The following is an 11,985-nucleotide window of genomic DNA, read 5'->3' as shown; positions in this document are numbered from 1 at the left end:
TCACCTCAGCCTCCCAAAGGTGCGGGATTATAGGCTGAGCCACCGAGTCTGGCTTGTCAATCTTTTGTATTTTTTAGAAGCCTCTATTTTGTTTAGTTTTGCTCTGATCTTTTTTTATTCTACTAATTATGGGTTTTGTTTTGTTTTGTTTTTTGCTTTTCTATTTCCTTGAGGTGCACCATTAGTTTGATAAATTGAAAATTTTCAAACTTTTGATGTATTTATTGCTATAAAATTCTCTCTTAGCACTGCTTGTGCTGTATCCCATAGGTTTTGATAAAGTTGTGTTTCAATTTTCATTTGTTTCAAAACATTTTTAAACTTACTCCTTAATTTCTTTCTCTGCCTAATGGTTATTCAGGGGCGTGTTATTTAATTTCCATGTATTTGTATGATTTCCAAAGTTTCTCTCAAGATTGATTTCCAGTTTTATTCCATTGTGGTCTGAGAAGATACTTATAATTTCAACTTCAAATATTTTATTGAAACTGGGCTTGGTGGCTCAGCCTGTAATCCCGCACCTTTGGGAGGCTGAGGTGAGTGGATTGCCTGAGCCCGTGAGTTCGAGACCCGCCTGGGCAGCAAGACCTCATCTCTACAATAAATCAGAAAAATCAGCCGGGCGTGGTAGCGCATGCCTGCAATTCCGGCTACTTGGAAGGCTGAGGCGGAAGGATCGTGGAACCCAGCAGGTTGAGGCTGCGGTGGCTGGGAGCGGCCACTGCACTCCAGTCTGGGCGACAGAGTGAGACTCCAACTCAAAAAAAAAATAATAAAAATAAAAATTTTATTGAGACTTGTTTCGTGTACTAACATATGGCCTATCCTGGAGACTGTTCCAAGTGCAATTCGGAAGAATGTGTATTCTGTAGTTGTTGGATGAAATGTTCTATAAATATCTACTAGGTCTACTTGGTGTACGGTGCAGTTTAAATCTATCGTTTCTTTGTTAATTTTCTGTCTTGATCTGTCTAATGCTGGGAATGGGGTGCTGAATTCTCCAAATATTATATTAGAGTCTGTTTCTCTCTGTAGATCTTATAATATTTGCTTTATCTGAGTGCTCTGCTTTTGGAGGAATATAAATGTTTAGAATTATATACTCTTGCTGAATTGATCTGTTTACCATTATGTCTTTATTTACTGCTTTTGACTTAAAGTCTGTTTAATCTGATATAAGTATATAGCTATTTCTGCTTTCTCTTTGGTTTTTATTTGCATGGAATATAATTTTCTTTCAGCACTTTGAATATATCATCCCATTCTTTCCTGGTCTGTAAGGAAAATTCACTGTTAGTCTTATGGGTGTCCTTTTTGGGTGACTAGATGCTTTCTCATGCTGTTTTTGTAATTATCTCTCTGTCTTTTGATAGTTTGTAATGTGCTATGGAAAAGACCTTTTTGCATTGTATTTATTTGGTCACCTTTGAGCCTCCTATATCTAGATGTCTAAATCTCTCACTAGACTTGGGAAGATTTTATGTATTATTTCATTAAGTGAGTTTTCGAAACATTTGTTTTCTCTTCACCTGGGACACTGAAAATTTAATATTTGATTGCTTTATGGTGTTCCACATGTTACATAGTCTTTACTTATTTTATTTTATTATTTTTTTGATCTGACTGGGTTATTTCAAAAGACTTGCCTTCTGGTTGTGAGATTCTTTCTTTTGCTTGATCTAGTCTATTGTTAAAGCTTTTCAATGTATTTTGTATTTTATTATATGAATTCTTCTATTTCAAAATTTATTTGATTCTTTTTTATGATATCTATCTCTGTGTTAAATTTCTCATTTATATCCTGAATTATTTTTCTGATTTCTTTGTATTGTTTTTCTAGGTTCTCTTGTATCTCAAGAAGATTTTTATTATGATTATTCTGAATTCTTTATTTGGGACTTCATGAATTACTTTTTCACTGGAATCTGTTGCTGGAAAATTATCATATTCCATTGGATGTGTCATATTCCTTGCTTTTTCATGTTTCTTGTGTTCTTACATTGTTATCTGTGCAGTGTAGTAGTCACTTCCGATTTTTTTTTGTATTTGATTTTTTAGGGAAGGCTTTTTCCTAAAGATGTATCTGAAGTATTGGTTGGGTAGGGTACTTTGGTATTGATTCTGGATGCATGCAGTAGTGTAGTCTCTCTATGACTTTTTGGCTGTAAACATTGTCAAAGCTGTCTGTGGTTTCCTTGGTGGCCTAGGGTGTAGTTGTTAGTGGAGTCTGTAGCAAAGTTTGGCTGAGACTGGCGCATGCAGTGAGCCAGTCTTTGGACTTTAGTGGTGCAATGATGGGGTGAATGTGACTGTCCTTGGGCACCAGGGTGGTGTATACCGGCACCAATATTAGCTGGTCCAGACAGGCCAATTTTGGGGCTCTCAAGTGCCAGGAATGGCTGTAGTGGGCAGGGCAAGTGGGCAAGGTCTTGGGAGTGGATTTGGTGTGGGTGATAATAGTACCATAGGTGGGATAATGCCTGGTACCCAAGCAATTTGTGCTGGTGTGGGCAGTGGTTGTGATGGGCTAGTGCTCCTGTCCCCAGTGTGCAGGTGAGTACCAGCTGTGATGGTAGCAGCAGGTTGGGTGAGCCCAAACTCAGACCCTGGAATAAGTGCTCAGGTGTGAACAGTGATGGACTGGGTTGGGCTATCCTTAGGCCTCTAGATAATATGTCTGGGTCCTGGGAGAGGGTTGAGCTGGGCTGGGCATTCCCCCCGTAGTGCACGCAGGTGCTGACTGAGGTAGGCAGAGGTGAGGTCATCCCCAGGCTGCTGGCAGAATCCTCTGTCGCCACCTTGTTACTGGGTAGGGCATGGCTGGTTCCAGCGGGGAGCAACCATAGACAGGTGGCTGGAGGTGTGTGTTTTCTCATGCTTCAGCCCACAGTGGCAGCAGGCAGTGGAATCTGTCCCCGGGGTGTGAACAAATATGTAGCTGCCCTTTCTCAGGAGTGGCAGTTGCAGATGGGGAATGTCAGATTGCTAGGGTACCAGGGCGTTGCCCCACCTATGGTACTATTATCACCCGCACCAAACCCACTGCTTGGGGGCTCCAGGGGTATGGAGATGCAGGTGATTTGGGACCCCAGGACAGGATGCAGTGTGGTGGGGGTTGGGCTTTCAAAATGGCACCATGGTGTGGCTGTATAGGACTTGGGGATTTATGGGACTTCCTGTGAGCTCCCTCTCTGGAGCAATGCCATTATAGAGCATTCAGGCAGTTTCCTACATTAGTCTTGGGAACTGCAAGAGTCGAGGGGCTCCCTGTGGCTAGAATTTTAAGAGTTTGTGGTGGGAGTGTGGACCACTGTGTCTCTCATTTATCCTTTCCCTGCAATAGGGAGCTTCTCCTGGATCCCAGCCAATTCCAGATGAGCAGGCTGCCTCACTTCTTCTCCTTCTTTGCATTCAATGTTTCCTGTCACTTCTCTGTTGAGTTCTGGTGTTCTCTCTTAGATGATCTTTTGGAAGTGTGATTATCTATTTGGTTCTTGTGGAAAAGGCAAGTGCCAGATGTATTTAGTCAGCCATCTGGAACTGCTTTTCCCTGGTAATTCTATTTTTTAGTATATTGAGGAACCTTCAAACTATTTTCCAAAATGGCTGTACTAATTTGCAATACCACCAACAACGTGTAAGGGTTTTTTTTCCTCCACATCCTTGACAACACACTTATTACCTTTCATTTTTTTGATAATAGCAAATTTAACAGGCATTAGGCGATATCTTATTGTGGTTTTAATTTGCATTTATCTGATGATTTAGACATATTGAACATTTTTTCATGTATCTGTTGGCCATTTCTGTGTCATCTTTTGAGAAATCTTTATTCAGTTCCATTGACCATGTTAAAAATAGGGTATAAAGAAATTCGTTTTCTTGTTATCGAATAGTTTGAGTTCCTTGTATATTTTTGATATTAACCCTTTTTCTGGTATGTGATTTGCAAATATTTCATCCCATTCTGTTTTCTCTTTACTCTGTTGTTCCCTTTGCTGTGCAAAAACCTTTAAATTTGACATAATTCTGTCTATTTTTTGCTTTCATTGCCTGTGTTTTGGGAGTTTTACTCAAGAAATCATGGCCTGGATCAATGTTATGGAGCTTTTCTCCTTTTTTTTTCTTTTAGCAGTTTTACAGTTTCAGATCTTACATTTAAGTCTTTAATCCATTTTGAGTTGATTCTTATATAGGGAGTAGAATATGGGTCCATTTTCATTCTGCATGTGCATATCCAGTTTTACCAATACATTTTATTGAAGAGATGTCTCTTCCCCATTGTGTGTTCTTGGTACCTTTGTTAAAAGTCAATTAACCATAACTGTGCGGGTTTATTTTTGGGCTCTCTATCCTATTTCACTGGTCAATGTGTCTGTTTTTGTGCCAGTACTCTGCTGTTTTGATCACTATAGCTTTGTAATATATTTTGAAATCCAGTAGTGTGATGCCTCCAGCTTTAACATTACAATATTTTTACATACTATTAGGTTAAGCATGCAGTAGTTTGTCATAAATTATTTTTCTATGTTGGAAAATTTTGGTTGGGTTTATTTTATTTTTCCTTCTTAAATAACTCTGTGGTAAATAACTTTTAATGCTTATCATCTTACTCTGAAATTCTGTTTTTTCACTATTTAAAAAAAGATGTTTTCCTGTTTATTTTACTGTGTATCTGGGTTTCTTTTCTTCACCTTACTCTCAAATCTTCTAGTTAGCATCAGTTGAGGTCTTGAGTGATAACTGTTGACTTAGTACCTTGTCCAACATGTGCATTTGTGTAGCATAGTTTAAAGGGTGTATAAAATACCATACAAAGAATCCAGAGGAGGGAGGGCAATCCAAGATGGCCACTGGGGGGGTGGGGGCAGCCAACTTGCACCTCTCTCACTGAGCCAAACAGAGAGGACAGAGCCAGTCACGGATAAACTCAGTCAGCTTTAGCTTTAGCAGTTTGGGGCAGAGGGAGTACCCTGCATCCTGCAGAAGACTCTTGGAGTGCACAGTGTCAAGGAGGAGAGAATCCAGGTGGTCCACCTTGGAGGCAGGGGCCCATCCCTGCCAGGTACCAGGCTTACATAGGATCTGCAGCCCTGCGTTGTATGTGAGAGAGGTAGGTACTCTTATTTTTATTTTATTTATTTATTATAAAGATGTAGTGTACAGGGTTAGGTATACAAACATTGATTATGCAGGTACCCTTGTTGATGAGGTATACCTCTCCCTCCCCTAGCAGTTTCCCTCAACTGCCAATCCCACTCCCCTCCCCTTGACATGGTCTGGGTCGGTTTTCCTCTTCCCAACTGCGGGCTGGTTGTTGGTCCTACAGGGAGATCTGCTTAGGGCACAGCAGCATGCTGATGGAGCCTGGAGCTGGGAACCCACTCATGCACTGAGCGCTTGCCACCAGTCAACCCTGAGAGTCTGTTCCCTGCTGGCCATGTACCTGGTGCCTAGCACCCAGGCTGGGAAAGCTCACCTGCCACGGGCACTCACTTGATGCTGGCTGCCAGTGTCTGGCAGCCAGTCTCCTCCTTTGACCAGGAAGGTTTTCCTGCGAGCATCACTCACCCAAAGAGTGGGTACCTCTGTTACATGGAATCTGCTGGTCCTAAGTGCTGAGCATGGCCTCTGACAGGGCAGGGAGAGGTTCAAAAGGTACCTGGCAGCCCCATTTCAGCAGAAACGTTTCTGGGCTGTGAATGGCAAGAAAACTCCTGCAATGCTCCCAATTGCCAGAGGGCCCATTTCCCCACCTGATCTCCGCATAGAGCTTGCAGTGGGGTGTGGGAAGGCAGTGTGGCTGGCCCGACCACAGAAAAAACTGCAACTGAAAGTCACTTTGAGTTCTGAGCTCTGCCTGGCCAGAGTGGCAGAGCAGGAGCAAATGTCCTCCTCTCTGTTCCCGTGTGAACTATTCTGAATGGTGGAAAAGGCTCTAGGGAAGCAAGATGGTTCCTAGCTACAAAACAACAAAACAAAACACAAATAATAAAAAAGAGAAGGGCTGTTCCTCACAGATGAGGAAGAACCAGAGGAAAAATACCGGTAATCCTCAGAACCTTTAAGAGAGTTCACTCCCAAAGGCAGCTGTCCCAGCTCCTAAACAATGGAAGCCACCCAGAATGACCTGTCCCTGATGACAGACACAGAATTCAGATGCTGGAGGGTGAAAACGGTTAAGGAAAACCATGAAAAGTTGGCAAAGATCATCCAAGCTGTGCAGGAAACAGAAGTTGGAATGGCCAGTATAAGAAAGGTCCATTCTGAAATCCTGGAAGTGAAGAATTCTCTCCTGGAATTTCAAAGCACAATAATAAGCCTAGGGAGCAGAATCGATTAGGCAGAGGAAAGAATTTCAGGGCTTTAAGATCAAAATATTGAGCTAACCAGTCTGAGAAAAATGAGAAAAGGCTAAAAAAAAAAAAGAAAAAAAAAAAAGAGCAAATCCTACAAGAGATGTGGGACTCTGTAAATAAACCAAATCTATGGGTGATTTATATCCCCCAAACCTAAGGAGAACAGAGAACACCCCAGAACAAGCCTTCCATGAGATCATCTAATAAAATTTTCCATATCTCACTAGAGAAGTGATAATCCAAATGCAAGAGATTCAGAGAACCCTTGCAAGATTTTACATGAGAAGACTATCCCCAAGACACATAGTAATCCATTTCCACAAGGTAAGCATGTAACAAAAAATTTTAAAGGCAGCTAGAAAGAAAGGTCAGACCACCTACTGGGGAAGTCCCATCAGAACTGCAGCAGACTTCTCATCAAAAACTCTATAAGCCAGAAGGGACTGGAGTCCCATCTTCAGCATTCCCAAAGATAAGCAATTCCAGCCATGGATTTCCTACATCACCAAGCTAAGCTTCATCAGTGATAGAGTATTCAAATCCTTCCCAGACATCCAATCCCTAGAGAAGATGCTACCTCCAGACCAGCTCTCCTGGAGATCCTTAAGAAAGCTTTAAGCACAGGAAAAAAAACCAAAAAAAAAAACCAGTTCCACCCATCATGGAAGCACAAGCAAGCACAGAATTAACAAGAGCATATAGATTATCCACAAATCTAAAAAAAGAAAAAGGAAGCAAGCAACCTCTTAAGGGCCTTATGACAGGGATAAACCCTCACATATCAACAATTAACTTGAATGTTAATGGTCTGAATATGCCACCAAAAAGGCACAGAATAGAAAACTGGATAAAGAGACATGATCCTATATTCTGCTGCCTCCAGGAAACCTATCTCACTGCAAAGGCCACTCACAGTCGCGAGGTAAAAGACTGGAACTTGATTTTGCAGGGAAATGGAAAACTAAAAAGGAGCAGGGACAGCTATTATATCAGACAAAATGGACTTCAAACCAATAAAAATTAAAAAGAACACGGAAGGATACCACATAATAAAAGACTCAATCCACCAGCAAGAAATATCCATCTTAAATATATATGCACCCAACACAGGAACACCTAGATTTATAAAACAATTGCTATGTAAACTAAGAGATGACATAAAAAACCACACAACAATAGTCAAAGACTTTAATACCCTGCTAACAACCCTGGACGGATAATTGAACCAAAAAAACCAACAAGGATATCCAGAACCTTAACTCAACAGTAGACCAGATGGACCTAATAGACATCTACAGAATACTCCACCCAACAACCACAGAGTATATGTTCTATTAATCAGTTCATGGAACATAGTCCAAGATTGTTCATATTTTTGGGCATAAATCAAGTGTGAACAAATTCCAGAAGGTTGAAATAATACCAAACATTTTCTCAGATCACAGGAAATAGTAGACAAAAATATATAGAAAAGATCAATAAGACACATAGTTCGTTCTTTAAAAGAATAAATAAGACAGACCCTTGACCAGATTGACTTGAGAGAGAGAGAAAGAGAGAGAGCGAGAGAGAGAGAGAGAGAGAGAGAGAGAGAGAGACTCTGAATAAATACAATTAGAAAAAGGTGATGTCACAACTGACCCTGAAGAAATTCACAAGATTATCAGATACATCTATATTCAAATAAACTAGAAAATCTAGGGGAAATGGAGGATTTTCTGGCATCACACTACCTCCCCAGACTGAAACAATAAGAAATCGAATCCCTAAATAGGCCAATAACAATCCAGGAAATTAACTCAGTTATAAAAAAGTCCCTGCCAAAAAATGTCCTGGACCAGTTGGTTTCTCAGCAGAATTCTAAAAGATGTACAAGGAAGAGCTGATACTTTCTTATTGAAAGTATCCCAGGCAATTGATAAGGACAGAATTCTCCCTAACTCATTTTATGAAGCTACTATCATCCTGATACCCAAAACTGGCAAAGATTCAACAAGGAAACAAGAATTACAGGCCAATTTCCCTGATAAACAAAGATGCAAAAATTCTCAACAATATTCTATCAAATCATATCTAACAACACATCTCAAGGATCATCCACAATGACCAGGTAGGTTTCATTCACAGGATGTAGGGCTGGTTCAATATTTGCAAGACCATTAATGTAATTCAGCACATTAAAAGTGTTAAAACAAGAACCACATGATTATCTCTTTAGATGCAGAAAAAGCATTCAATAAAATCCTGCATCTCTTCTTGATAAAAACCCTTGATCACCTAGGCATCGAAGGGATGTTCTTCAAAACAGTGAGAGCCATCTAAGGCAAACCTGCAGCCGACATCATGCTTAATGCAGAAGCTGTAAGCATTCCCCCTAATGACTGGAACAAGATACGACTGCCCACTCTCACTCCTCTTATTCAACAGAGTACTGGAAGTCATAGCCAGAGCAATCAGGTAGGAGAAGGAAATCAGAGGTATCAAAATAGCAAAAGAGAAGTTAAGTTATCCATCTTTGTGGATGATGATTTGATTCTATGCCTAGAAATCCCAAGAGAGTCTGTCAAAAATCTCCTCACACGGATAAATAACTTTGGTAAAATCTCGGGATACAGAATTAATGCACAAACAGCAAGCAGACTGAAGAACAAAATAAAAAACATAGTCCCATTCAAAATAGCCACACACACAAAAAGGAATACTTTGGCATTCGCCTAACCTGAGACATGAAAGACCTTCACAATGAGAACTATAAAACATTGGAAAAATATCTCATGCTTATGGAATGGAAGAATCAATATTGTCAAGATGTCCATCTACTCAAGGCAATCTACAAATGCAATGCAATACCCATCAAATTACCAACATCACAGACCTAGAAAAGACATTACAGGATTTTATATGGAAGCAAAATGGAGCAGGACAGAGAATCCAGAAATAAAAACTCAGTCCCTCAACATCTTTGACAAAGCCACCAATAACAAACATTGGGGAAAGGAAACCATATTTAGCAAATGGTGCTGGGAAACTGGCTAGCTGCATTTAGGAGAGTGAAACTGGGCCCCTACCTGTCAACATATAAAAAAATTAACTCAATTCAAGGACTTAAATATTAAACCTCAAGCTGTAAGAATCTTAGAAGAAAAAGTAAGGAATTTCCTTTTGGATACCGGAGTAGGCAATGAATTCATGGCCAAGTTCTCAAAAACAATTGCAACAAAAGCTAAGATAGATAGGTGGGGCCATATCAAACTGAAAAGTTTTTGCATAGCAAAAGAAATCAAGAGAGTAAAGAGGCAATCCACAGAATGGGAAAAAAATATTTGTAAGTTATGCATCTGACAAAGGCCTAACGTCCAGGATCTACAAGGAACTCAAACAAATTAAAAGGACTGAAACAACCCCATTGCAAAGTGGGTAAAGTGAATAGACACTTCTCAAAAGGGAACATACAAGCAGCCAATAAACGCATGTAAAAATGCTCAGACTCATCATCAGAGAAATGCAAGTTAGGACCACAATGAGATGCCACCTAACACCTGAAAGGATGGCCGTTATTAATGCCAAAAAACAACATGTGCTGGTACAGCTGCAGAGAAAAGGGAATGCTTCTACACTGCTGGGAATATAAGCTAGTTCAATCTCTATGGAAAGCAGTGTGGCAATTTCTCAAAGAACTGAAAATCAGGCTTCCACACGATCTAGCAATCCTCCTAGGAATATACCAAGAAGAACATAAATTGCTCTACAAAAAAGACACCTGCACCCTCATGCTTATTGCAACACTATTCACGATAGCAATAACATGGAACCAACCCAGATGCCCATCAAAAGTAGACCGAATAAAGAAAGTGTGGTATATATCCACAATGGGATATTATGTAGTCATAAAGAAGAACAGACTCATGGCCTTCACAGCAACTTAGATGCAGCTGGAGACCATCATACTAAGTGAACTATCCGTAGAAACAAAGAACTGAATACCACATGTTCTCACTCAAGCGAGCCCTGATCACTGGTCACACGAGCACAGGGGTGAGATTGGCAGGCACTGGACACTGCCAGGGGAGTGAGAAAGAGAGGAGGGAAAAGGGCAGGAACTGGGTACCTGGTCTGCTATCAGAGGGACAGAGAGCAGCTAGAAGCCTAAACTTCACCTGCATGCAACCTACTAATGTAGTAAGTCCTCATTGTACCCCACAGCTTGAAAATTAAAACAACAACAAAAAGAACCAGAGGCGAGAGACAACTTAATGAGACAACTTAACTGATGAAATCTTCTATACAATGTATGACTATTTCTATAAGGATTGGGAAAGTACATTATCTGTTTTATAATTTTTTATGTATAAAAATAATTTTTATTTTACCTATCTTATTTATTTAATCAGAGTCTCACTCTGTCACCCAGGCAGGAGTGCAGTGACACGATCACGGCTACCACAGCCTCGACCTGATAGGCTCAGAATATCCTTCCACCTCAGTCTTCCAAGTAGCTGGAACTACGGGCATGTGCTACCATGCCTGGCTAATTTTTTGATTTTTTTGTAGAGACGAGGTTTTGCCCGGGTTGGTCTTGAACTCCTGGGTTCAGGTGATCTTCTTGCCTCTACCTCCCAAAGTTCTCGGATTGCAGGTGTGAGCCATCACGCCCGGCCTCAGTTTTATAATTTTAAATTTTCTTTTATATTGTTTTCCATATCTGTATGTGGCATGTGAATAATGAATATACATGATTATAGATGTATACTGTAAGCATACTTGAGTAGACCCGGTATATCTGTCAATTGTGCCAAAAAAAAAGAGACAACAATGGTTATTTTATAAGCAATTTAACTTAACAAGACAAATTTGAATAAGAGTCAAGTCAAACTTGCAGAGAACATTTATTGCTGCCAGTGGAGATTAATGAAGTATTATAGTACGTCTTTGCTACTGGTGAGCTGAGGGAGTACTACCTCGTTCCTCTGGTGACAGGTGTTTGTTGTCTGGCTGTCACAGTCAGACTGGGTGGACACCCTTGCCTCTTCTTGCATGTCCTAGTGGTAGCACTTGCTCCCTAATGACTAGCTTTGCTGCACAGTTTGAAGCCGCTTCATTTTTGTTTTTTGCCTTCGAGCAGTTCTCAGTTTTTTAGTTTTTAAGAAACTGTCCTCTAATTGGTATAGAAAATCTTCTATTTGTCCAACCTAAAAGAAATAAACAGATACAACAAGATTTGTTGTTGGTTTTCTGAGTTTTGTATGCTTATGAGGCATTTAAAATTAAATGGCTCATACAGGTCCATGTTGGAACAGGACTGGTAGACACAGAAATTATTATACATTAAACCCTTCTTCTGTTTCTATATCAGGTTCTCCTACTTTACTAAGATGAAGTAGAATATAGAAGTTTGCTTTAACACTGGGTCCAATGTGCTAGGAGTAGAAATGGAGATTATTGTCACATGCTATTTTTAATGGTCAGTAAAACCAGGGATTTCAAAAGGAAGTGGATGATGGAAAATTAATCCATTGCAAGCCCTTTCTCTACCTTCTTTATCAAAGATAAGAATGAAAGCAAACAAATAAACTTATCCCTCAAATCCAGAAATTCTAGCATTTACATGCCCCTAGCCAACATGAGA

General features: G+C 40.2%; 1 protein-coding gene across 1 annotated transcript in view; it reads right to left on the bottom strand.

The window, feature by feature from the left end:
* Nucleotides 1-11,221: 11,221 nt before the first annotated feature.
* The window catches only part of SPATA16 (spermatogenesis associated 16), a 250,920-nt gene continuing 250,156 nt past the window's right edge, over nucleotides 11,222-11,985 (bottom strand). The window contains exon 10 of the mRNA XM_008073725.1: nucleotides 11,222-11,548. Coding sequence (XP_008071916.1) covers nucleotides 11,426-11,548 — 123 coding nt within the window. The 3' untranslated portion in view covers nucleotides 11,222-11,425. The remainder of the gene's footprint in view (nucleotides 11,549-11,985) is intronic.

Source organism: Carlito syrichta, unplaced genomic scaffold (genome assembly GCF_000164805.1).
Source record: "Carlito syrichta isolate Samal-C Ts95f unplaced genomic scaffold, Tarsius_syrichta-2.0.1 Scaffold316037, whole genome shotgun sequence".
In the NCBI taxonomy this organism is placed as follows: domain Eukaryota; kingdom Metazoa; phylum Chordata; class Mammalia; order Primates; family Tarsiidae; genus Carlito; species Carlito syrichta.
The sequence above is the reverse complement of the archived record's forward strand: the minus strand, read 5'-3'. Positions and strand labels throughout refer to the sequence as shown.